At 50.3% G+C, this 27,612-nt stretch overlaps 1 protein-coding gene across 2 annotated transcripts; it reads left to right on the top strand.

Moving 5' to 3' along the window:
- Positions 1-2,902: 2,902 nt before the first annotated feature.
- Positions 2,903-26,958, top strand: OPRD1 (opioid receptor delta 1). 2 transcript variants are annotated; one of them, XM_067543355.1, is made up of 4 exons: positions 2,903-2,948; positions 3,800-3,896; positions 23,736-24,085; positions 26,426-26,958. In XM_067543355.1, exons 2-4 carry the CDS (start codon positions 3,880-3,882, stop codon positions 26,956-26,958), a joined length of 900 nt encoding a protein of 299 aa, XP_067399456.1. In that variant the 5' UTR covers positions 2,903-2,948; positions 3,800-3,879. The 2 variants fall into 2 exon arrangements, with proteins under 2 accessions (XP_067399456.1, XP_067399455.1); XM_067543354.1 differs by lacking the exon at positions 2,903-2,948 and having other exon boundaries at positions 3,664-3,896.
- The last annotated feature ends 654 nt before the right edge of the window (positions 26,959-27,612 follow it).

Here is a 27,612-nt window from a genome sequence, read left to right on the forward strand (position 1 = left end):
CTGATTTTCAGAGGTTTACACTATCTGAAAATCAGGCCCCGTTAAGATGCCTGCAGTTGGACGTGCAAAAACTGAGATGAACAACATTACTAGTCCCTTTTGAAAATCTTGGCCCACATGAGGTTAGCTGAGGTTAGTCCTGCTTTGAGCAGGGGGTTGGACTAGATGACCTCCTGAGGTCCCTTCCAACTCTAATATTCTATGATTCTATGACTGCACGCATCTCTTTGCCACTTTGCTGGGAAAGGCTTCGGGTATTATATCCTTTATTGAATTCTGCTTTATATTTGGTCTCTGCTGTCATTAGAGCACACTTGACAAAGAAAACCATGCATGACAAGTTTGCAGTGCAATCCTCCACAGATCTAAAAATATCAGACTCTACAGGGACCATACTCCAAAAGAAATCTTTCCTGAACCCCCCCTTTCTGGCCTTCAAACAATCCCCCAACTTTGCCAAGCTCATCATCAGAAGCAAGCTCCCCACAAACCAGGACACACCAACTCAACACACCAGACCCTGCCAGACCAACAAATGCAAAACCTGCAGACATATATCCACTGCTACAGTGATCAATATCCCCCACAACACACCTTTCCAGATCCCTGGGTCCTACACATGCCTATCACAACATGTGGGGTACCTCATCCAGGGCACTAAATGCCCCAATAACAACTATGTGGATGAAACCAGACAACAACTATGCTCCTGAATGAATTTACACAAAAGAATGATAAAAGACAAAAACACCCTATCACCTAGGATTGCAAAGGTATTACCTGCCCACTTCACCCTGAATGTCTCTTGCAACATGTGTTAACTCCTTATGTTTAGTAATCTGTTCCACCTTGTATTTAGCTGTGGCACTCTGGTTACTTTTCCCACACTTGAAGAAGAGCTCTGTGTAAACCTGGAACCATGTCTCTTTCACCAACAGAAGTTCATCCAATAAGATATATCATCTCACCCACCTTGTTTCTCTGTAAAATGTCAAAGCATCCAATAAGTTAAGATTTCTCCACCAACAATGTAAAACACAATTCTCTCCTAACCTTTCTACAAATGAAAGATCTGTCAAGCAGGCTGTGCTGATCATCCCTTTATTATATTTCCCAGCTCCCTCGTGACTTTAAAGAGATCGCATTTAGAACATTGAGACCTGATCTACACTAGAGCATTTTGTCACTTTTGTCGACAAAACAATCCTGGTGCACACACTGCAACCACCCTTCTGTTGACAAAACTGCCCTGCTCTGAACCACCTTGACAAAAGTCGTAGGGCTTTTGTCGGCAGAGGTAGGGCGACACGGTGTCAGTGTAGACACGGTGTCCCCTTAGAGCGGTGGAGGGGCTGTCATACTCTAGCAGAGCAGTGAAATTGGCAAGTGCGGGGACGGGGGCTGGAGCCCAACTCCACAAGCTGCTGGGCTCCGGCTGCAGGCTGCTGCCGCCTGGCTGTGAGCCCAGGCGCGGGCGGCTGCAGCCCCGTTGGCAGCCTGGTTGGGAATCCTGATTACGACCCCTCGTGCGGGTGACTGCAGCCAGCTGGCAGCCCAGGCGCAGGAGGCTGCAGCTCCACTGGTAGCCGGGGCTTGGGCGGCTGCCTCCCGGCTGCAAGCTGGGACCGGGCAAGCTGGGGAGGGTGGGGGCTGCATCTGGTTCCCGCCTGGGAGTTGGGAAGTCCCTGCGCCCCGGCTGGGATCGGTAGTGGGGTTGGGGGGGGGGCAGCCAGGAGCCTGTGGCTCTCTCAGCTCCCCCCACACTGTGTTTTAGGTCAGTGGAAGTGGTCCTGGTGAGGACGCACTCCACCGACCCCAGGAGAGCAGTGTGGACATACCTTACATCGATACATTTCTGTAGTGTGGACATAGCCTCTGTTTCATCTTGACGTCAGTGGCTCTGTACCAAGCTCACACTCTGGTGCCCCTTGTGACAAGGTAGAGAACAATCACGTCTCTTTTCACCAGGCGTAAGCAAACAGAAGCTCCCCCTAGTTTAGCTAGATGGAAAGATGGGGAGGGGGTGCCCTTGTGTGCGTTGGAGAGCAAAAGAAAGAGGGAGGGGCCAGGACTACAGGAAAACATTTATCGAGGGATCTAGGCAGAGAAAACGCTTTACAATCCTATCAGCGCTTCAGACAGATACAGCTGAGAAAGCTCTGTTTTCCCTGACCGTGAGGGGTAAGCAACTCCCTAGCCAGCTGGGCAGAAATGAACATCTGTCTTTACATGTCTAAGCTCATTTCTTTGTGTGTGTAGGTAAATGTAACACTGAGTAGTCACAGCTGCTTCCCCTGGAGGAGGGCGGCGGGGAGGGGAGAATGCTCCAAAAGGAAAAAAATTAAAATCCAGCCCCTGCTCTTTCCCCCACCCAAGACAAGATGCCGAAACGGATCTGTCCTGCCCTGTGTAGCACCTGCAAGGCCCTCTTGTTTAATGAGCGTACATCTTTGCACACTCTCAGTTTATGAATATTTAGGGTCGTTTCCTAATGACCGGTTGGGGATGGAAAAATATCCTGTCCTGTTCTGGGAGCTGAGCTTTGCCTTTGGTCAAACCGGTCTCTGTCACCACTGGCCCGTCTGCTTTGGAGCAGTGAGGTCGTTAGCGTCACACCTGTACAGTAACCGGTGGGGGCCAGAGTCCAGTGTCTATGGAGGGAGGTGGTTCAGGGTTAGAAAGAAGGGAAAACACATTTTAAATTGGTGAAAAGAGGCTAGACGAGAAAGGAATGCAACACAGAATCAGACAATCCTCAGCACCACCGGGCCTGCTTGCTCGCTGGGATGTGGGCGGTAGCGGTGTGTTTAAATGCCCCTTTCCAGACCATTTATTTCCCCCCGTTATCCAGCCTGCCCCCGTCGCACACACTGATGGCGTTCTGCGGCCGTTTGCTGGGCCACACCAGAGCCAGGCTGCCTCGCGTGACTCCATCCCCACTGGAACACATTTTGCTGGTGCAAGAACCTGTACCAATTAGTCTTGAACAATGCCATCCCTCCTACCTTCACCCTTCAGTCTGTAGCTAGCCTTAAAGGGGGACCTAATGTGCCACTGGGGTTTGCTGAACCATTGGGTTCCCTCCCTCCCCATCTACTGTCTATCTCAGGGGCAATGAGTGCCCCCCTAGTACCGGGGGGGCTCAGGAGACTTGTTGGCGCGGGGTACCGCATTTAGAGTAATGGGTGGAATTATTCCCCCCCCCCCCGCGCCCCACCCCGGTGGTTTTTGATTGACAGGCGCGGTCTTTTTGATCGCCTGCCACCACGTGGTTCCCGACGGCCAAGGGAGATGTCAGCCTTTGGGAGAAAGCGCTGCCACGCCAGCGGCTGCCAATTACCCACGCTCCGCTCGGAGGCGAGCAGCGAGCGGGAGGCGGCGCAGCCAGGCCGGAGCGGAGCTGGGGCTCGGGGTCCCGGAGCTGCCCCCCCCCTTCACCCCCTGCACAGCGGCGCGCAGCCTGAGCCCGGCAGCTGGTCGGCTGCAGCACCCTCGGGGTGACCGTGCATTGCTGCGGCCCCAGGAGCCCGGGCGTCGGATGCACTTTGGGGGGGGGGGGGGTCCAGAGGGGTGGGGGGGGCAGCCAGCAAAGCCGATCCCGGCTCCCAGACGCGGCAGCTGCTCGGAAAGTCTCGTCCCACCTTGGCCAGCCGCGCCCCCGCCATGGAGCTGTCCACCCTTCCCGGGGCTGAAACCGACTCCGAATTCTTCCCCAACAGCAGCCTGCCGGGCTTCCCCTCCGGCCCCTTCCCCACCCCGAGCGGCAACCACAGCCGGCGGGACGCGGACAAGGACCCCACCTCGATCATCATCGCCATCGCCATCACCGCCCTCTACTCGGTGGTGTGCGTGGTGGGGCTGCTGGGGAACGTGCTGGTCATGTATGGCATAGTCAGGTAAGGGCAGGGCTCTGTCTGTGCAAGGGGGTGGGTGGGTGTGTGTGTGGGGGGGGGGGTATCACATGCATCGCTCCCGTGAGTGTGGGACAGGCGTGTTACAAGGCAGGGCAGGCTGGTACTAAGCCAGAGTAGGGGGTGTGTAGGGGGACAGTGTATGTGAGAAAGAGGGGTGTGTGTGTGTGTGTGCAGAAGGGTGTGTGTGTGTGCGCACGTGCGTGTGCATGCTCGGAATGGTGCGTGCGTGTGCAGAATGGTGCATGGGTGTGTGTGAGAGAGGGCGCAAGTTTGTGTGTGTGTAAAAGCAGAGTATTAGAGTACGGTGGGGTAGGTGTGAAAACTAGCATTGCCTGGGAGAGTGAAGCAACAGAGTGTGTGTGTGTGTGTGAGTGAGAGACAGAGTTCTGTGTGCATGGTTGGGAAGCAACAGGGTATTGTGTGTGAGTGAAAAACACTTGTGTGTGAGCGAGTGTGTCTGGAGCAACAGTGTGTGTGCGCCTGTGTGTGTATGCATGCTTTGGAAAGGAAGGCAGGTGGGGGGGGGGGGATACAGGACCTCTATGTAACTGTTTCCAAATGCTGCAGGTTCCTTTAATGCCTGGTCGTGGTTCATACAGCGTTAGTAAGTGCTGGAAGCAATTTTCAAAGGAAGCTTTAAAGCTGTATTTTGGAAGAGGTGAGGGTTTGAGGGTAGCAGAAATGTCAATGCAATCAGAATGCCCTGCAGTAAAATCAACTCCTACCAAATCACTGCAATCAAATGTCAATGGGATAAAATCGCTGCTATCAAATCTTAAAGTCACAGGAAGAGCTTTGTGGGAGAGCTGCATTGGGGGGGTGTACATGTCGAAAGCTTGGGTTGTGGTTCAGAACGGAGGGGCAAGGGCTCAGCTCCTCAGCGGGTGCAAACTAGCGCAGCTTCCCTGAAGTCAATGGAACGGTTCTAATTGACATGAGCCGAGGGTCTGGATCACTGTGCACATTTCTTTCCTACACATGAAAATATGACACAGCCCGAGCTCATAAACGCATTGTTAGCCTAGAGGCTGTGAGTCACCACTCACATGTGTCAGAACCTGGAAATCAGCCAGATGCCTGTGTGGTTTTCCATGTTATTCTTCATATATACAACGTGTGTCTGCAATGCCCACCTCTGTTAGAAGGAACCCATCTGCTCATGCAGTGAATTTCAGAATCCTCAGCAGCTCTGACCGAGTATTCCAGTTAGCTCCCATATACAGCCCTAGCACTCAGCCTATCTAATAAAACACCTTGCAGGTAACTGAATGGAGATTTTCCCTATCAATGGACAGTAACTCTGATAACTGCAGATCTCAGCCTAATGATTCTGGCATCAGGTACAATCTAATGTTATCTGGACAGAGACGTGCTATTTCTTGCTACAACAGGTGAACCTGTGTGTTCCCCATGTGGGACCCGATCCAAAGCCCATCAAAGTCGGCGGGAGTCTTTTCATTGCCTTCAGTAAGCTATGGAGCAGGCCTGGCTCCATAGAGTTCATAGCAAATTGGGCCCTGGTAATCCAGGGCCGGATCCTCAGCTGGTGTGAGTTGGTGTAGCTACAGGGACTTTCAGTGGAATTACACCTGTTTGGAGCACCTGACAATCAGGCCCTTCGCCTGTAGAATCTCTTTTGAGATCACTTTCTTCGTGGTTCTCATTTGTCGCCCCGGGTCTGCCAATGCTCCCCATCCAATCTCATAGCATGCCCTCTCTCTGCATGCTCTCCTGCTCGTTCACAAGGATCAGGAGTTCAGGGTACCCGTGGATGTCCACACTGTAATGCTAACTCCCTGTCCATTCTCTTACAGTCGATGTTGTCTCAAGAGCACAAGGGGCGGTAGCCACAAAATGACTGCATTCACTCTCGGTTTCTCTCTCCCATTGGAAGGGCGAGGACAATAATCCTCCTGCCTTGGCCCAGTGAATTTAGAACTTCCTTCACTCAATACAGCAGTTCTGTCATCAATTGTTTGTACTGGGGCATGGTGGAAAAACAAAAGCCATGTTCTTTGCATACTCCCTCCCCATTGCTCACCATAACCCACATTGCACTTGATCACAGGTCATTCATCTGGTACCAAATTTCCCTCCCTCCCACACAAACCTATCATTATTTCAAGGGTGATGCCTATAAATTATTGATCAAACTCGGGGTCAGATGCGGATGCCCTTACTCCACTGGACTCTGTGAAAATATTTGTGAAGTAATACACTCTTCAGTGCTAGGGTAGCAGCATCTGGCCCTGTGGCTATAGAAAACTCAGTATATTTTAGTAGATAAATCCTGCATCATCTCCAGCTTCTTCCTTGGCTATTATTTATTAGCTATTAATTAATCTGGTTAACTGATCTGGGTGCCCCATCTCAAAAAAGATGTAGTGGAACTGGAAAAGGTGCAGAAAAGGGCTACAAAATTGATAAGGGTATGGAACAGCTTCCATATGATGAGAGATTAATAAGACTGGGACTTTTCAGCTTGGAAAAGAGACGAGTAAGGGGGGGGATACGATAGAGGTCTATAAAATCATAACTGGTGTGGAGAAAATAAATAAGGACATGTTATTTACTCCTTCTCATAACAGAAGAACTAGGGGTCACGAAATGAAATTAGCAGGCAGCAGGTTTAAAATGAACAAAAGGAAGTATTTCTTCACACAACCCACAGTTAACCTGTGAAACTCCTTGCCAGAGGATGTTGTGAAGGCCAAGACTATAACAGGGTTCAAAAAAGAACTAGATATGTTCATGAAGGATAGGTCCATCAATGGCTATTAGCCAGGATGGTCAGGGATGCAAAACTATGCTCTGGTGTGTCCCTAGCCTCTGTTTGCCAGAAGCTGGGAATGAACAACAGGGGATGGATCACTTGATAATTGCCTGTTCTTTCATTCCCTCTGAAGCACCTGGCATTGGCCACTGTCAGAAGACAGGATACTGGGCTAGATGGACTATTGCTCTGACCCAGTATAGCCGTTCTTATGCTCTTATTATATTAGTAGCAGTAATATTACTGTAGCATCTAGGAGCTCTGGTCATGGACGAGGAGCTCTTTGTGCTAGATGACGTACAAATGTTTGTGTGTGTGTATGTTTTCCTCATGTGGGGGTCTTTCTCTCTCCTTTTAACTGCCAGTTTCACATATTTAGAGCTTGGGGGTTGGGGAGTGTCATAAGTTGTGCAGTTTGCTTTCATATAGGGTTTTTCACCTGTAGATATCAAAGCACTTTACCAAAGTAAGTACTATCCCCATTTTACAAGGAGGGAAACTGAAATATGGAGAGGTGAAATTATTTGCTCGAGGTCACACCGTGATTAAGTGGCCGACCGGGGACCAGAACCCAGATTGTCAGACCCTTAGCCAACGCTGCCTTCCATTTTAGAGGCAGCCATCCACTTGAAACTTTCATGATGCATTTTTCAGTTTCAGTGTGAAAGATCTACAACTCTGTCCCCCTCAAAACAAAAATAAACCTTTGTCATAACTGCTCCCCTGGCAACCTCCAGTATAACCGCTGCCTTTGACTGGAGTGGAAGGAGAATAGGACTGGAAATCAGCCTTGGGTAACCTGAGTAAGTAACTTAGAGCAGAATTTTCAAAAGTGCCTAAGGGACTTAGAAGCCTATGTCCTTGGGACTTGGGTCCCTAAGACACTAAAGGTCAGTTTTTCAAAGGTGTTTAGGTGCATAAAGATACAGATAAGTGTCCAGCAGGAGTTAAATATCTGAAAATCTGGCCCCTCAGCACTTTCAAAAGTGCTGCCCTTAAACTCTGAGGGCCTGGTTTTCCAGTGCCAAGTACCCCTGCTCCAACTGAACTCAATGGGAGCTGCAGAGCCTCTGAAAATCAGGTCCAAAATGCCTAGTTTGTTGTCCATTTGCAAAATGGGGTAACAATGCAGACATCACAGAATGTTGTGTGGCTCAATCAATGTTTGTGAAGTGCTTTGAGATTCGCAGAACAAAAAACCATATTGTCTAAGTGTTATCATCAACATCATAACACGCACATAAGTGGCTAACGACGGGTAGCAATCAGAGGGAACTAAATGAGCTGTTTATAATGTGGGCTGTTGTAAAATGGCAGCTTCGTTCCATATTGCTTTGAGTTACAATTTCCACCGCAGCTGCAGAAATTAGCAGAGATTTGTCTGGAGTGTGGGTTTGAAAAAGAAAACCTCTTGCTCCCCCTTCGTCCCACACTCCATTAGTCTGAAGTGCTCATCCTGCTGATGAGTGGCAATGAATTAAAGCTGTGAAGTTCCTGAGGTTAATGATTCCCATTGTTGTGGCAAAAGTGGCTACTGTGAAATCTCTGTTTTTCCACAAAGTTACAAAAATCCGAGAGACGAAATATACCATTTCCCCCAATCTAACTCCTGGCAGGGCAGCAGAACCACGCTCTAGCATGCGGAGCCAAAAGCCAAGTTCACAGGAATTTAGCACAACAGGGCAAGATTTGATAAACCCCCTCAAAATCCCAACTTTTAGCTGTTTTCAATTTTTCTCTATGCTCCGCCAGCACATTTGGTACATAGCAACCAACACACAAGGTCCTTCCAGCCCGGCTTTGGCTGTGTAAGAAATAAATGGTGTGACTCACATGAGGCAAGTAAACCTACCCCATAAAACACAGACTGTATCAGTGCTGAAAGAAACTGAATGATCTGGTGGGCATGATCCATCAACCTCCTCCTGTTCCCATTGAACTCAATATAGGAATCGCAATTCAAGCAGGCCCCTTTATTTTAGTGGCGGGTTCCCCCTCCACCCAGTATCAGATATAGAATTGAAAAAGATTTTTAGGACCTGATTCTGTTCCATTGTCCCAGTTCACATTGACTTAAATGGGAGCAGGCTGGGTCCAGTCTGGGCCTGATCCAAAGCCCATTGAAATCAATGGAAACACTCCCGATGGCTTTGACAGTAGCAAGATTGGACCTTTACTGATTAATTTTATGGGGCTGAGGGAGGGGGGACGACGACGATACAGCACCAAGAAGCCTCGACTCTTGAAAGGAAGGGAAAGTACAGGAGGGTTAAACTGCTCAAACAGTAGCCATTGTTATATGTCATCCGAAGCATCATAGCAAGTGAAATAAAACAGGGACGTGCATCTGTGTCTGCATAATCTTTAGACTGCCCCTGGCATGTATTTTTAACCTTTGCAACCACAGTTGGGTGGGCGGGAGGACAGATCCAAAGGCTGTGGGAATTTTCTATGAACTCAAACAGGCTTTGCATCAGGCTCTTACTGAAAAGTGAATTAAAGCATCAAAGAAATGCGAGAGAAATATCCCATCTGCAGTGTCATTATGAAGGATGTGTGTTATTGGCTCTTTAGACACCTGCAGCTGGGTCAGAAAAGAATTGTCAGGAAAAGCTCTTTAAAAATCTATTCTAATTTAACTCCTTAAATAACCTAATTGTTACCCACTACCCATAAAGTTTACAATCCTTCTATCTAGGCTCATATATGGAGCCTATCGCTGTGGTTTCTACCACCTAACCAACCAGTCTAATGTCTGATACTCAATTTAATCCATATGAAATAAACAATTGTCCTTTCCACGGCACCTTCACTCTGAGGTTCTGAAAATGCTTTGCAAAAGTGACCGACATAATGTACTTGTTGAATTTCATACAAGTTTGTTCTCAGGAGTAGTTTCCCTTTGTTTCCCAGTCCCAGCCTATGCGCATGGTATTTATTGCTGAAACCAGCTGCAAAATCAAAGAGACCAGTGGGCCAGATTCTCAGCTGGAGTACATGGGCACAGCTCCATGCAAGTCAGTAGAGCTGCGCCAGTTTACTACAGCTGGGCAGTAAAGTAAAAAGCACGGACCCAATTCTGTACTCCCTGGGCCATATTCTGCTTTCAGTTGCACAAGTGTAACTCTGAAGTTAGTTAGTTAGTTAGTCAGTTCCCCATTACGCCTCTGGCGTTTAGGACAGCGATGAAGCTCCTCCACTCCTGTCTGTTTCTCACAAGTCATTCAATGGTTCCCCAGCTGTGCCCCAGGTTTTTCAGCTCAGCTTCCATAGCTCTTCGCCAAGTTGTTTTTGGGCGGCCTCATTTTCGCTTGCCTTCAGGTGTCTCTCTTATTGCTATTCTGGTGATGGACTCAACGTCCATCCGAAACACACGGCCATTCCATTTCCAATGCCTTCTGGTAATGATTGTGCTCATATCTTCTTGGCTACACTGTGTAAATAGATCTTGATCTGAGATGCTCTGGGCCAAAAGATACACAGGATTTTTCTGAAATGAAGACAGCTCGGACATGTCGGACTTTGCCATTCCCCAGCATTCTGCACTATAAAGTAGTGTAAAAGTACACAACTCCGATAAATCTTAATTTTAGTTTTGATGTTGTATTTTGATGATTTCCAGACTGTATTTAAGATCCTAAAGGTGTTCCTGGCTTTATTGAGTCTGTTCCAACTATCCTGGCTTGTTCTACCATCCTGGATGATGGTACTTCCCAGGTATGTGAATGTTTCTACATTAGTGAAAACATAATCTCTGTCCGTACTGGTGATGGTCAGGCAATATTAAAAGTCAGGATACCAGTCTTATTGCGGTTGATTTTCAGTCCAATTCGCTGGCTGAATATATTGTGTCAGGTTGTTTTCTCTTGTACATAATGATGTGATGTGATAAGAGAGCAAGATCATCTGCAAAGTCCAGGTCTTCAAGGGATGAAAAGGGGGCCCATCTAATACCTCTTGGCCTGCCTTCTGTTGTATGCCACGTTACCTAATCAATTGCAATGTTAACGAGGATTGCAGACATAACACACCCCTGCTGTATTCCTGTTTTGACTTCAAAACTGAGCTCACTGTGGCCAAGACTACATGTCAAGTTGGAATAGAAGTTTTTCATTATGTTAATTATACAAAGAGGGATTCCATAAACCCGCAGAATATGCCATAGGCTGCTCTCATGAATGCTGTCGAAAGCCTTCTCAAAATCTATGACATTTATGTAAAGATGGCATTGCCATTCTAAGCATTGTTCCATTATATTTCATAGAGTAAAGATCTGATCAGTGCATCGACGCTCCAAAAAACAGCTTGCTCTTTCCTGAGAACACTATCAACTGCCTCTGAGTTATGCTGGACTATGATCTTACACAACACCTTACTTGGCACAGATAAAAGTGAATAACCACGCCAGTTATTACAAACTGAGAGCTCCTTTCTTTGGTATCTTCGCTATAACCCATTGGTCCACTCATCTGGCATTATTTCCTTTTCCCAAACTGATGTAAATAGAGGGGTCAGGATAGATGCTTCTAACTCAAGATTAACCTCGAACAATTCTGTATTCAATTTATCTTTGCCAGGAGCTTTCCCATTTTTTAAAGATTTGGTGGCTTGAATGATCTCTTCCTTTATTGGGGTATCTGTGTTGATATCAAGATATTCTTCTGCCTCCCGAATGTTGTCTTCCTCTTTAGATGACTCCCTGTTCAGCAATTCTTTGAAATGCTCTATCCTATGCATTTCTTATTCTTTTTCTGTTGTCAATAGGTGGCCTTGTTTGTCCCTGATGAGAGTGTTCCTTGGTGTCTCCCATTTATCACTAATAAGCTGCATCATTTTGTAGACCGTTCCTTGCTCACCATGGACAACTGCAGCCTCTGCTTGTATTGCCAGGTTTATCAATATAATGTCATTTATCCGCTCTCACAAGGCGTTTAGCGTCCGACATGCCTTACTATACTGCTCGTGGTATTTGTCCTTTAGCTTCTGAGATTTTGTGTCTAAAACTTTTTTTTTCAGGGCTCATCTGATTTCTATGGCGTTCCATGTGCTGGGTGTAATCCACTCCTGTCTTTTCTTCTGCCTGTAGCCTTGACAGGCTTCCCTCTGTTTATAAATTGTCCTACTTCTTGTTGATCTCCTCATCGGGATTCCCCTCCTCTTCATCAAGATCTGCAGGTGCCTGAAAACTGTCCTTTAATGACGGAACAACTTTCTGTATTTCAGGCGACTTACATCAGTAGAGTCACTCCAGACTTACAGTAGGGAAGCTGAGGTCAATAGAATGAGGGATTTGTTGAGGGAAAATATCAAATTGATATCCGCCATGTTGGGTGGTGTGGTGTACACACAGTGAGGCATGAAATTGACAAGGCTGCCCGGCTCCCAGTGGGGAGCGAGCGGGAGGAACGACAGCTGGACCCTGCTCCCTAGGGGCAAGAAGCCTGAGAGGCTTCCCCCGGCTGAATGGGCAGGGCCCTCCCATGGGGGGGAAAAAGGATAGACTTTACCGGGGCCCGGACCAGGCTGCAACCCACATTACCATGAGGAAAAAATGTTTCATGGCTCATGAAATTGTATGTCTGGGATGAGGGATTATGGGATGTGTGTGGGAGGGGGCCTGTGTTACAGGTTTGCACTGGGCCCAAAAAAAATATGCTTGGGCCCTGTCAGAATGGGACCCAGGGCAGGGGGAGCCCGCCAGGAGCTCGGGACCCTGTGGGGCAACCGGGCCCCGGCAAGGAGCTGAGAGACCAGGCTTTCAGCACCCCATGCTGCCCCTCTTAGGTCGTTGGAAGCACTCCTGGTGAGGACGCACTCCACCGACCCAAGGAGGGTAGGGTGGACATGAACTGCCGCAGTAATTACTGCAGTGGTTGTAAGTCAGCCTAATATAGGTTGACTTAACGTTTCTAGTGTAGACATGCCCTCAGTCTAGCCAGATTCCAGCTCTTCGCATTACTCAGCCCTTACTGGGTCTTTATTCAGGCAAACTTCCACCAACTTCCAGGAGGGCTTGTCCGAGTACAGCCGAGTCAGTCGAAATCGGTCAGATTTGCTCACTGTCTCGTTAAATACCTAGCATTTCTAGTAGCGGTGATGCCGTCTGCTTGAGAAATAGCTCATTCTGTGTGTGCATGGGTGACCCTTGCCACCCACCCACACACGCACACACGTGGCGTTGCAGATCCACACATATCCATGCACACACATGCATGAACGCAGACGCACCTGTGCACACACAAATACACGTGTTGTCACAGGCTTGGTCAAGCGCCCTCTGCTGGACACTCCCCAGGCTGCTGTGTTGGGATATCACCACCGGACCCGGGTGCTTTTAAGTTTCTCTTGGTCTAAATAGGCTCCAGTACGGTCTCTTTCTTTGGCCTCTCTCACACATTCCCTGGGCACAGACTCTGCTACCCCTTCACAGAAATGGGACCTTCTAATCCAACTGCCTAGGCCCTGAGACTAACGTCACTTCCCAGTAATTTAAGCACAGCCCGTCCCAGTGCTCCAACTTTGTGAGCACGCTGGTTTAGAGTTTACCCCTTCAGGGAAACATGACAGTGGAAGCGTATAGACACAGGCTGTGCATGAGGTTTCTAAACCAATCCTTCTACTTTCGACAGCACAAGAGATAAAGATCAAGGCAAAATTAGAAACACCTGCAGGCAAATCCCTCAGTTTCCTCACCACTCTTCAGCCTTCTCTGGGATCTGGTCAGAGTCCTCTAATTAAGCTGTCCAGGATCCTTCCTCTTCCCTTTCCCTCCCTCCCAGGCTTCCTCCTCCAGAAGAGGAAGTCTCTCTCTCTCTCGGACCCTTGCAGTCAGCATCCTCCAGATCCCGGCTGGTCATGCAGGCAGAAAGGTTCCTCCTCGTTCTGGAAATATGGCCCTGTGTGTTCGTCTGTCAGTCACTCCGTGAATCCCTCTCCGTTTTCAAATGCTAGCACTAACATTATTTTTGTTCCCCTTCTGGGGAAATTCTTCTCCTCCAACCCTCCTTCCTGCAGACAAACTTAGTTAAACTTGTTTCCCCAGGGTTCTTCATGTAATGACCCTCCGTTGCCCTTAATCTGGGAGAGCAGCCGGCTGAGTCCACATCCATTAAGGCACTCGATGATACAGCAATTTCATAAAAACCAGCTAGAATTCTTAAGTGGCACATAGACAGATCGCCCAGATCATCTCACACACCCCATCACACGTGCACATGCAGACATACCTTGCAATATTTCCCTTGGGAAAAACTGAGCAAGAAAGGCAGATTTTTGAGCCATCAAAATTGGAAATCCTGGAAGGAGTAAAGGAAAACCACAGAGAAAATCCCAAGGGTTGTCTATTTCAAAGTCAGCGCCACTCCAGTTACACACGTACCACTCGAATCTTCAGTACATGGATTTACAGCAGGAGGCAGCCAGGCTCCAGATTGGCATAGCGGACTGCAATGGCTGTGAAGGGTCTGTTACAGACCGTCAGTCAATTATCCATGTCGTAAGACGAAGCTACGTGATAAGAAGTGATGGCTCCCCAGCCGTGGTGTTCCACTGGGTCTGTAAACTGGGTCACCCTGCAAAAGGTTCCCATGCAGAGACCTGACATGAGGGGCTCTATGGGCTCTGATAGCGTAGTCAGGCGCCTCTCTCTCGCTGTTCATTGTACTGCGAGCCTGGCTGCCTAATTCGGCGTCGTGGATTGGTGTTGTTCTGTCATTTTCTAGGCACCTAAGAGGCATCAAGACACCACACTGCTAAAAACAGCAGTTTAGACAGGGGAGGGCACATAGCGAGCCGTGTAGGGTCCGTACCGTAGGGTTCTGGCGTGTCTCTCCTCTACGCACCTAAGCCATGCCTCACCGTCTACACTGGCTAGCCGGGCATGCAGTGTCTGTACTCTACACACCGCCACAAGGGTGGCCATAGCTTGACAGAATCCATTGAGAACCACTCGCCGGTTCTCCCTCACCTTTCGCCCCCAGCGCAGCTTCTTTGGCTATGAACAATAAGAGACAGTGGCCTGATTCTGGAAGACGCTGAGCACCTCCTGGATGCCTGTGGCAACTGGGGAGCTCAGCACCTCACAGGCCTGGCTCCCTGTCATCTTTATGGGCTTAATTATGAATGGACTTTTCCTCGTTATTCATTCCCCCGCCCCCCAATGAAGCAGTAAACAAACACTTCGGAGATTCTAGCATTGAAATTGCAGGAGCACTGGCCTGCCCTGAGTTGGCCTCTTTGTTCAAAGAGCCGTACAGGAGTAAGGGGCAAAAGCAGGCGGAGAAAGAAGTGACGCTGGCAACCGCGCCGTACGACAGGAGGACGTAATAAATGGAAGGCAGGGGACTGCAGCCCTAGAGCGAGCCAGCAGCCTGCTTCAGGGAACGGCTTCAGTAACTTGTCGGTACGTATGCTTCGCAATGCCGGCTCCTTCCTATTGGGGCGATTAATCAGCCTCGCTGACAGTGGAGTCACACCGCACGTGGCCTTTGATCCTGCACATGTGCAGCACATGGCAAGGGGCCAGATCCTCCTCCCCAGTCCCACTTTTTTGGCCTGATTCTCCGTTACCCGGCCCCTCGTGCAGTCGTTTGCCCCGGATCCAAGTCAGAGCAAGCACTGCCAGTCAGAAGAGGAGCGCTTTGGTCCCACTTTGCACTGGTGGAAATGACTGCACAAGGAGCCTGGCAGTGGAGAATCGGGCCAAACATTGCCCTAGTGGTGCAAACCAGCCCAGCGGCGACTACCCCATGGCATGGGGACACAGAAGCCACAGGGACATCTGACTCCACTGCTACTCTGGGGCTTGGAGGGGGAGAATTCATTCTGCCCCCACAGCCAGACATCCCTAGGGCTCGATCTGGCTCCCAGGCGAGGCGAGGCAAAGCTCTGGTTGACCCTAATGGGAGGGGAAGTGCATAGCCCAGTTGCTGGGCCCAGGGTTCGGCTTTCTCTGAACACGTCTGTGCAGTTCAGACAAAGACCGTGCGTGTGCGTGGAGCGTGGCCCTGCAAGGAGCTACAGGCCCATTTATTTGAAAAGTGCAAAGCACCCCAACCCACTTCTGCCTTTTACGCCCTGCTTGGGCAGCGGCCGCTCTGCTGGGTCTCATGGTGCCACCAGGGGCTGTGCACACGGCTGGCCACACGGCTCTGTTGAAAACCCTCGAAAGCCAGGTCCACGCTACAGCCAAACTGGTGTCAGCTGAACTGTGTACAAACCCACCTTCGAATCCCGCCTGCCCCAAGCAGGGCACTCAAACAGGGACGTGCAAGAGGCTTTAAAGATTGGTGAGGACGCTGACGGCCCAGTTTGCAAAGACACTCAGTGAGCCTCCCGCCCGTTGACGTCAACGGGAGCTACAGGTGCTCAGCTCCTTTGAAAGTCAGGTCATAACTGCATTAGCTACCCACACGCTTTCCCCTGCCATGATTCCCAGGGTGCAGTGCGCCCAGAGCCTTGGGTGTAGCATATTCTGGGCGTGAGAATCAGCATCCTTGTACCTGACTGACTTTAAGAGAAAGCAGTGGTCAGCCTGAAATGATTTCCCTAAAACCTCCTTGTTCACCCCACTGTGACATGACTCCGGCCCCCACGTCAACCCAGGCTTAACATCCCCCTCCTTCGTGTCCTGAAAACTGCTCCTGGCGGACGGCCCCACGGCCTTCGCCTAGGGCTGTCTCCTGTCACTGGGGTGGGGCTTTGCGACTCATCTGCGGCACTAGGACGCTAAGCCAGTCACCGGCTTTAAATCCCCAGCGGCAAAGAGCGAGAGCGTGCGTGTCGTCTTGGGAGGCGAGCTGCGGCTCTGAGAGTCAGGTCAGCGGGCGAAGTCTCCCACTCAGCAACTGCACTGCAGAACAGGCCAAAGAGCTCCTTGTACACAGCCTCCGTGGCCGAATGATCCCCAAAATCACCGGGGAGCCGGACAGGCCAAGCAGTGCTTGTCTAGGACATGCCCCTGGGCATGCCTGGAAGAAAAGCACTCACGTCACGAAGGGGCAGATCCGCTCCCCAGCACCTGGCCCATATGGTCGACCTGGAGCCTGGGGAGACACAGCGCAGAGGGGAAGAATCCGGCACTCTCCAGAGACCACAGAGCGGCTCCATTGCTGCTAGCGCAGCACTGAGGCTGCAGTTGCTGCTGTGACTCATCTTCAAGGGCGGGTGGGAGAATCCTTATAAGAGCCGCTCCTGCAGCCTGGCCCATGCCACGCCTCCACCTGTTCCTTCCCTGTGTGCTGGTGGGGAACTCGGCGCCACACAGGGGATGTGCCCCCCAAAATCTTGGCTCCCCCCACTTGAGTAGAACCACTGGATGGATGCCAGAATAGAGCCGGGCAGGCCATGGCAGGATTTGTTCCTAGATAATGTATGAAAATCCATGTACCTGCCAATTCAAAGCCAATTCAAAGCCAGTTCAAAGCCCCACCAGAGCTGTGGAGAGGAGTGACTCAGTCAAACGTGCCCACAGCTCCCACATGCACACACAGACACACCTGTCTCTGCCCCCTTCCTGCAGGGCCATTTTTCCTGCTGCTATAATTCGGTGAGGCTCTGCTGCGCCTGCCTACACCAGAGCTGAGTTTGGGGCAGAGTGTTTTGCAGGGTGCACTCGATTTGCGCAGATACGTTGATCGCCAGGTACTGAGCTAACCAACGCTGAACAGGAAACAATAATTAATGCACAGAGAGATTAAACTAAGACGTGTGTTTCCAGGCATCTCTAAACACATCAGGAATGTGTAAACACTGTCTTTCAACTTGTCTGGCTTCACATGGTACCTAGGTACATATAGAAGTTTGCCCTGGTGTCCTAAATAATAAATTTCCCAACCGGGAAAGGTTAGAGAGAAAGGATGGCCTTTCATCATTAAGGCACTTGACTCTGTGTGAGCCTGAGGGTGTCACAGGGGGCCAGATTTTCAAGTGCTGTGCACCCAAAATTGGAATCAGCTTTCCAAAGCAACAAAAATACCTGGCTCTTATCGAGTGCTTTTCCCCACTCACACAACCAGGCCTAGCCAGCACTCTATCCACTAGGCCACCCTGCCTCGAGAATAAACACCACCCCAGCTATGGTGCCCAGGAGTTGAACCCGAGTCAGCTACTGGGAAGGAAGCTCTGCTTCCCATGTATCATCCACATGGTACAAAGAAAGGATGCAAAGTAGAACAACAACAGGTTGGAATTTGGGGTCCCAGCTAAAGCTCTGCTCTCATTTGCACTAGCATTATAAAGAAATCACTCTGGTCAACAAAGACGAACTCTTTACTCACCGGACAGCAGGCTGGGAATGTGCAGCTTTACTCCGCATCCCAGCAGAGCATGGGGGAGAAGGGAGTTGCTCCCTCTCACACATCAGCAAGTATGGGGAGGGTGGAGCATGGCTCCAGTCCATAATGCTCTGGGTAACCCGGTTAACCCTAGCATGACTAATGTAGAGCCACTGGCTTCCCTGGACTTATACTGGTATGAGAGAGACCAGAACTGAGCAAAGTGGGACAGATCCTTGGCTGGTGCAGAGATACAACACCACTGAGGGCCATTGAGCTAGATAGGGTGACCAGATGTCCCATATTTTATATATGTCCTTTTTCCTTATATAGGCGCCTATTACCCTCCACCCCGTCCCGATTTTTCACACTTACTATCCGGTCACCCGAGAGCGAGAGCACGTTACATCTTCCACCTCTCTGGTGGCAATTACAGCTGGGCAAAGGGGTGCCAAATCATATCATCAAATCAAGACCTCTCCTTTCACGCCCAGTGTGCTAGCATTTTACCCCGACACGACACAGGGATAAATGGCTGCCACAGGCAGAGGTGATGAGGATCAGCTCTGCTGGTTTTTAAGCCACTGCATTTTACACCAAAAGTCACTTTTCAAAGTGCAAATCTCTCCTGGGCTCCCCTGAAACCGTTTCATTATTTACCCATAGAACAGGCGCAAGCAGGCAGGAGCAGTGCAAAAGTCCGTCCTCCCACTCTCTGTCTTCTGCCACTAACTCTTCCCTCTAACCTGGAGAGTCCACTTCTGGAGGGGACGCTTAGATTTCCATCTGTCGCTGGGCAAGGCTGAGGTTTTTAATGGGGACAAAACAGCCGCTGGTTTTCTCTCCTCCTTCCCGTGGGATTCTGCGACCTTTCCACACCCTTCTTCACAGGCCAAAAGTCTGCTTCGTTCTGGCACTTCCATCCCCTGCTGATTCACTGTATCTTTAGCCCATCTGGTTGAGCAGCTGGAGCAGTGTACGTATGCCCATCTCATAAATGCAGACTGGTTGTGCTTTCCAGCTGGAGGATAAGAGGAGAACCCCAACTGGCGCTTCTGGCCCACTGGGATGGGAATATGGCCCAGGCCCCTGCTTTGAGTCTTTTCTGTGCTTCAACTATTCGATTGATCATAGCGGTTTCTTCCTTTGGTTTGATTTGTGGCTTTTCCATGCACTTTAATTGGGTAGGCATCATTGGTTTAAATGCTTTGCATACTTTTTAACCAAAGGGTTAATTGTCTTTACACCTAGTATACGTGGGTTCATTAGAGCACTTAGGGCCACATTCATCCCGTGAAATCAGGGACGGTACAGCTGGGATTGAATGTCACAGTCCCAGGCACCTCGCTGCGAGTGAGACAGCAAGGACAGGTTTGCACATCGGAAGAGACAAGCGATATTAACGTTCTAGCTTGCACTTGTGTTCCATTAGTTACGCCAGCTGCGTGTGAACCTAGAGCTGTGGGGACGCATGCTGAACAGCTTTGCTTTGGCACCGACTTGGAAGATGGTTTAGGCTCCTGCTTTCTCTCTCCCTTAACTGCTTGTCGCCACAGATTTGAATAGAAAGGGATGGTTTTGTTCAGGAAATGGCTTTGCGATTCCTCAGGACACAGTCAGTCCTCAGGGGGCTTAGGGAGTGCCCTGTGTCTTCTATCCCCCCTAAAGTCCATTCGTTTTCTCCCCTCTTGGAAACAATGGGGCACCCCACCTTTACTCCTTGTAATGTACCAATGTCAGAGGCAGTCAGTTGCTGCGAGCAGGGATGCTGAAACTAGAGGTACTAGCAGTGTGCAGGACCTGCTGATTTGAAGTGGTTTCCATCACATACAGGGTTTGGTTCAATGGCTCTCGGCACCCCCGTTATAAAAACTGTTCCAACGCCACTGCCCTCCAGGCCATTATCTTTGAAAGCCATGAAATGACGTGCATGGTCTGGGGTAATGCACAGATCCAAGGGGGGGGACACATGGGAGCTCAGATCCTATGCCTGGCACAGAAAGGGTTAAAAGTGAAATGAACGGAAGGAATCCACTTGCCCTGCCCTGGTAAATCACACTCCCAGGGGACATTCGTAGTTAACTCAGGGGTCTAGTCTCCTCTCTCTATGCACAGGTTCTTCCCCACTCATACTATGGGAGAGATGCACCTGGTGGGAAGGTGACCGGGGGTTTGGTGTTCTCCCACTCATCTGTCTGGTTTGGTAGAGTGGCAGCGGGGGCTTGTTGCCTGACTATCAGGCTGTGCTCTCGGACGACCTGCGTTCTAGTCCTGGCTCTTCTGCTACCCTGCCTGTGTGGATGGTGAGCAAGTCATATGGCTCCACCGCGTAAGGGGGTGCTCAACCTTTTTTTTCCCTGGGACTCCCTTTGAAAATATTTCAGGCTGTGACGACCCCCCTATGCCACGCCACCTGCATCCCTATGCCATAGTACCCTTACTTCTGCACTGCTGCCGGGGGCGGCACTGCCTTCAGAGCACCCGGCTGGCGGCCGCTGCTCTCCTGCCACCCATATCTGAAGGACTCTGGCTGTCAGCTTTGCACAGGACTGACAGCCGCAGCCACAGCATGCATGGGGGCTGACAGCTCTCGACCCGCCCCCCCCATAATAACCTCACAACCCCTTGAGGGGTCCCAACCCCCAGTCTGAGAACCCCTGGAACTTCAGATATTTATCCCATCTGCAAAAGGGGGACACGATGTTCTAGCAGAGGAGAGAGAGCCTCAGGGTTGAGGCACTGGATGGAGAGATGGGTCCTGTTCCTGGCCCTGCTACAAACTTCCTGTGTTACCTTGGGCAAGTTGCCCGATCTGCCTGGGCCTCAGTTCCCCAGCTGTAAAGTAGAGATGATGACAACAACAATACTTCCTTTGTGCCTCGCCTCTTGAGATCAGAAGCCCTTTGGACTATCTGAGTAAGTGGAGGCACAGCTAGCACATCATCTTGGCTATGGTTTCTAGGCACTGCAGGAATATTAGTAGTTAATAATCATCACCACCCCCGCCCAACCAGGGTCTTGTGGCAATTAGCTGGTTACCGCCTGTGCCGCACTTTGAAAATGGGTTAGCAATGCTCGGTATTAAGGGCATTTATGATGGGAGAAAGAACACAGTAGGGGCTCACCCACCCCCTCAGCACTGAAATGGGTATTTTTCTGTATGGATAAAGCAGACTCGATAATTTACATACACGAACTCCAAAGAGAGAGACTGAAAAAAAGGAGAGAGAAGTGAGAAACCGCAGAGCCCATTTCCTCTCGTTACAATTTATGGCGCGTCCCAGCCCGAGAACAGGGTGTTTCCATTACAAATGAACGGCCCTGTTGAAAGCATCATCTTGGAATAAGAATATCTCCATGACCAGAGGGCCGGGGCTGGAATTCAGCCAAGGAAATGTTCCCCTCACACTGGTCTCATGCTTAGCCAGCCATAGATCAAAACCTAAATGACACATAATTAAGGCCCTACTTGCATTGCAGGATGATGGTCAAAAAATTGCAGCTGAGTGGCAGACACGCCATGGAAAAATTGTGGAAAAGTAATAATGGACCTTATTATTCGGGGTAATAAAGTCCATTACTGGGGGCCTGAGGCGGACAGCGGCTGAGAACGGAGACTCCTGCTCTCAGCCCCGTAAGTCAGCAGGGCTGTCGCTGTTAAAATTGCAGTGGAAGCCTCATATTGCGGAATCCAGCCCATCACAAGGTAAGTAGGGCCTTACACGTAATCTTTTAAGGAAGAGCGGCTGCGGTGCAGAGATCACTTGGCATTTAGCAGCTGTGGGAAGGTCCAGAAACTCGCTAAATTCCAACCCCCCCACCCTGGAACCGTGAGAAGATTTCCAAGCAATGAATCTTGGAGGAAATGCCATCTCTTTCAGCACGCCGACAGCACAATGCTGTGATCAGCACCAGGCTCACCGAGCAATAGATTCTACACGAAATGAGGCCCCACAGCTTCTGATCAAGTGCCTGGTGAGGCACAGATAGTGGCTGCCCAGAACAGGGCATGTTAGACGAGCTAGACTGGAAAAGCAGAGAGTGCTGCGGGGCCGGACTGAGGTCTGGTGGCAGAGCTGTGTGTGCAGGAAGCCCAGGTCTGGAATAGCTGCGGCGAGGTGGGACTGTAGATCAAGACTGAAGGGCCTGGGTGGAATTGCATGGTCAGCGGAAGAGCTCCAGGGCCATAACAGCTGGGTTTCTGCAGATGAGGGCTGAGAGTTGATGGCATGGGATTGGGAAACCGGAGTGGGGCCACAGCGGATTCAGGTGACAGCCAGAATTCCACAGGGGGCCATAGGGGAGCCAGGCTGGAGTATGAACCCAGCCACTCATTTAAGGGGCTGCCGACACCCTCCCTGTGTAACACACTGGCACCGGAGGGGGGGTCATGTCCCTCTCTAGGGCTGGTCCATATAAAAACCTACTGCTGCAACCAACTGACTAAATTACGGCTGTAGCTCCTGTAGCAGAGGGGCGAGGCTTTGATTGTGAAGGGTACTGGGTTCAAACCCTGCACGCACCCAGGGAGGGGTTACACATGCATTCAGGGAGGGCAAGGAGTAGGGGGTAAGACTCATTGAGCCCTCTCCTGCACCCGCACGCTCAGGCCAGCTGCAACATCAGGTTCACTAGGGAAGGGGGTGTCGGGAATTACTTCCCTCCAGTGTGTCTTTGCAGCCAGAGGGTACCCACATAGCAGGCCTGCTGGCGCACCACAGCCCCCGCATGATGGGGCCAAGCCACCAAACAGTTCGTCTCCAGGCTGTGGTGCTAACTGGGAAAGAAAAAAAGAAAGCTAGCCATATGCAAAAGATTGCCTGACTGCTTCTCTAGCTGCAGAGATAGATTAAATTGATTTAATTTGAAAGAAGGCCTTTTTTGAAAGACTTTTTATGTGATATTACCTCACCTTCCTTTGATTCTCAAGATAATTGCTTTTCTCTCCACCCTCTCTACAGAAATTATGAAACCTTTCTGTTCAGTTAATGGGAGTAGAACCTCAACAGGGTCCGAACTTTATTCTACTCTTTCCTAATGAGGGCCTTGATTCAGCAAAGTTTTAAGCCCATGCTTAACACCTGTTGAAGTCACTGGAATTTAAACATGTGCTTAAGTGGTTTCCTCAACTGATCCTAGATGTACCAATGTTGAAGAACTATGGGCCCAATCTTGCACAGTGCTGAGCGAGCACCCTCTAGCCCTGTTGAAGCCAGGGTGCTCAGACCCAGCTCTAATGCCCCAATTTAAGATCAATAGGATTTAAGCATGTGTTTAAAAGTTAAGCATGTGCTTTTCTGAATCGCATCCTGAATTGGGACAGATGGTTCATTTCCCCACTTCTCCCTTCAACCAGTAGCCAGGAAAGATGGATTCACCTCCAGCACTCACCTAGGTTCTGCTCCAACACCCACTGGAGTCCCGACAAAGGCCCCCATTGGCTTCGACAAGTTTTGGATCAAGCCTTTAACCCTTACTGAGGTGGATTTTGAAGTGGATATTTGCCTTGTGGTGTTTTGCATTGTCCCCACGGAAAGTTCTGTTTCAATAACAATGACAAGAAAAAAAGGGAGGGGAGGGGGAGTTGGATGGAAAATTCTCAATCCAGCTCTAATGGGACTGGGCATTACCCCTACCCCTCTCCCATATTTAGGGGTCTAACTCCCATTGGTTTCAATACCTAACGGCCTTTGAGGAGCGGGGCCTGTGTCTCAGCCCAGCGCCCAACTTCCCTTGGGTGCACTTCACCGTCTCTCCTTTATGTCATTCCCTCAGATACACCAAGATGAAAACGGCCACCAACATCTACATCTTCAACCTGGCTCTCGCAGACGCCCTGGCAACGAGCACGCTGCCCTTCCAGAGTGCCAAGTACCTGATGGAGACCTGGCCCTTTGGGGAACTGCTCTGCAAGGTCGTCCTCTCCATCGACTACTACAACATGTTCACCAGCATCTTCACGCTGACCATGATGAGCGTGGATCGCTACATTGCCGTGTGTCACCCGGTCAAGGCCCTGGACTTCCGCACCCCAGCCAAAGCCAAGATCATCAACGTCTGCATCTGGGTCCTCTCCTCGGTTATCGGCGTGCCCATCATGATCATGGCTGTTACGAAGCCAAAAGGCAAGTGAACGTGGCCTGCTCTGGCCCCCTGCTGCGATCCATTGACCAGAGCGTATGCGAGGGCCAACCAACCTTCCTGGAACAGGAGGACTAAAATTCAGGCCTTGTCTACACTTGCAAAGGCATGTAGGGTGCAGGTAGCAGGCTGCGTCTGTGCTACAGGGGGGAGAGGCAGTGGGGAAAGATTCCAGCAGCAGGAAGCTCCCAGGGCCTTTTCCTGCTGCCTCCAGCCTGCCAGAGCTTTTCTCTGTGGTGGGGAAAGACTCCAGTTGCCGTGTGGATGGAGGAGGCGCTGCTGGGGCATACACTAAGGTTCTGGCGTGTCTGTATTTTACTCACCCAAGCAGTGCCTCACCGTTTGCACTGCTATCTGTACCCATGCTAGCTGGGTGTAAGTGTAAGACGTAAGTGTAGATGTAGCTTCAGATAGCTGCTGGCCAGAGGGGAAGGATGGTCATGCAGTTAAGGCACTGTTCTAAGACGAGAAGAGCTGGCGTCAATTCTTGGCTCTGCCCCAGACTCCCTCCTCAGACTGAATCCCTCAGTTCCTCGACTGTAAAATGGGAATAATGATCCTTCCTTCATCTGTTTAGAATATAAACCAGTTGGTACAGGGCCTGTCTCTCCCTGTGTGTCCATGCAGTGTCTAGCGCAGTAGAGCTCTGTGATCTTAGCTGGAGTCTTTAGGTACCACTGCAACATGAATAAAAAGTAAGGCATTATGAAACAGATTACCTGCCTAAGGAAATGAAGAAAATCAATGACCTAAATTAGGTCAAATTAATCCGGATTGCATGAGGTTCCTTCAGATCTCAGAGCAGACGACTTTGCCGCTATGTGTGAGTCCAAGAAAAATGAGGAAGTAGCCTTCGCTCTTAATAGTCTCTCACCAATCAGTATGAGGCCCAGCCAAGATAATAACCTTGCTGTAAATCACATTCCACATTTGGGCCTGACAGCTGCGAAGCCTGAAGCAGGCATTGCTCCGTGTGTAGGGATTGTCACATACACATACACCCCACCAGTCCTGGCTGAAACTTATCTGCATGTGACAAAACCATCCCGCCTCCCCGACACGGCTGTTCTAATGCGCTAGATCTCCCAGCGGTTCCTCTCCTGCCCTTGTCTCTTAGCGGAGGTGATTGGTTCTGATACTGAGCAGGCGGGTTAGTGGTGGGATGTTGCTATGGATGTCCATTTGGCAGCTTCTTTGCACTGAGGTGTTGGTGCCATTTCCAGAGCACAGGTGTCTGCATCACAGGAATCCTTGTGACAGGATGATTGTTCAGAAACCTCGGTGATTGAACTGAGGCACGGAGACCTTTCAGACTAACCGGCTCTAAGAACGGATTTGTAGTCAGAAGAAGGGCTTTAATCGTTACACATCTACAGAGGCATCTGTTTAAGAATCTCATGGTATTTATCTTTTGTATAGCAACAATGCCCAGAAGCCCTAATTGCGGATAAGGCCCCCACTGTGCCAATTTGCTGTACACACAATCAAATGAAAAGATGCCTGCAATCTATGTATGCTTTACAAACATTAATGAGCCCTTGCAATGTACCATGAGACAGGTAAATAGTGTTAGGACTGATTTTGCAGATGGGGAAACTGAGGCACTGATAGGTAAAATGTAAGCACTCCAAAATTCAGACCAGACCCATCCTGAAGTTTGGAGCAGGGGGTTGGTTCTGAGCCCAAATCTCGCTTAAAAACTTGCCCAAGGTCATTAAACGAGTCAGTGGCAGAGCCTTGAAAAGCCCCAAGTCACCAGCACTAACCACTAGGCCACACTCCATCTCTGAAGCACTCTGTTTAGCCAAAGTTAAAATCAAATCAAGTGCAAATGTTAGGAATTTAGCTGGATCTGTTAGGTAACTGACAGGCACCAACGGTGGGAGCTGCACGCACACAGGCAGATCTGTCTGTTGAAAAAGGGGGCCCAGTTGGCTGCTTGGAGGATTGTGGGGGCGGCACTTTGGAGACAGCCTAATTGTTTGAACATAATGGGGGAGGCAGCATGCAAATAACGCCCTATTGTATGCAAATGCAGGCTCCTACTATGGCGCAAATTAGGCCTGTTGAATTCAAGTGGCGTTCCAATTATCCTGCAGATGTGATCCCCCATTGGTGTTAGACTCTCTGGAGTATTTAATTATGTTGACATAGGCAAGGAACTCAGAATGTTCCCGTGTTTCTATGCTGGTTTAATCAGCAGAAGGAGCTGTAAATGCACACCTGGGGTGGATGATCAAAGAGTAACAGACAGTGCTGGATATTCCTCTGGTTCTCTCTCCCCCACCCCCACCCATCACTCTCCCTTGTCCTCTCTCCTGCAGATGGGATCGTGCTCTGCATGCTTCATTTCCCCGATCCCCCCGTGTACTGGGACACGGTGACCAAGATCTGCGTGTTCATCTTCGCCTTCCTGGTACCCATCCTGGTCATCACCATCTGCTACGGGCTCATGATCCTGCGCCTCAAGAGCGTTCGCCTCCTCTCGGGCTCCAAGGAGAAGGACCGCAACCTGCGCCGCATCACCCGCATGGTGCTGGTCGTGGTGGCGGCCTTCATCATCTGCTGGACGCCCATCCACATCTTCGTCATCGTCTGGACGCTGGTGGACATCGACAAGAAGAACCCCTACGTGGTGGCCAGCTTGCACTTCTGCATTGCCCTGGGCTATACCAACAGCAGCCTCAACCCTGTCCTCTATGCCTTCCTGGATGAGAACTTCAAGAGGTGCTTCCGGGAGTTCTGCCTGCCCTTCCGGTCCCGGATGGAGCAGAACAGCTTCTCCCGGGCGAGGAACACCACCCGAGAGCGCGTCTCCACCTGCACCCCTTCCGAAGCCCTCAATAAGCCGGCATGACTAGACATGGACAGCCACCAGCGGGGCTCCCGTGGCCGCAGAGGGGAGGATCTGCACTCGGAGGTGACTCAGGTCACCACCACGGAATTCTAGCGGAGGTGGCTGTAGGGGAGCAGCGGGACGGGGTGGGGACTCATTGAGAACTTTTTTTGTTTGTTTGTTTTTAAAGCTTTTGCAAATGCTTTATTTTCCAGGGAGAAACCAGGGTGATGGAGAATTTGGGGGGTGGGTCACAAAGCAACAGATTCCTGGCTGAGCATTTCTAAGAACTGGAGAAAAACAGATCACAGCATCGGACGGGGAATGAAAAGGCTACGCAGGCTCCAAACACGCCATCAGACAACCACCAAACCTGCACCACGAGGCAGACTGCAGATGGGTAGTTTTGGAGCCCTGCCCCCCCTTGCACCACCGCCCTACCCTCAAAAAAGGGCAGAACGGGGCAACCTGCGGCTGCTTTCAGGGGGACGGGGGCTGCTTCTTTAGCTCTTCGCTGATATAAAAGCCCAGCGCCCGTCAAACCCCGGTGGGCGTGATGCAGCCTGCAACGCTGCAACCCTGGGAAATCTTGCGCCGTTGAAGCGCTAGGTTTCATTCCACTCACACCAGCAGTGGCGCCGGTGGAGGGAAAACCTCAGCTAGCTGCGGGGAAGC

Source organism: Emydura macquarii, unplaced genomic scaffold (genome assembly GCF_026122565.2).
Source record: "Emydura macquarii macquarii isolate MOO-44397 ecotype Brisbane River unplaced genomic scaffold, CSIRO-AGI_Emac_v2 contig_820, whole genome shotgun sequence".
NCBI lineage: Eukaryota > Metazoa > Chordata > Testudines > Chelidae > Emydura > Emydura macquarii.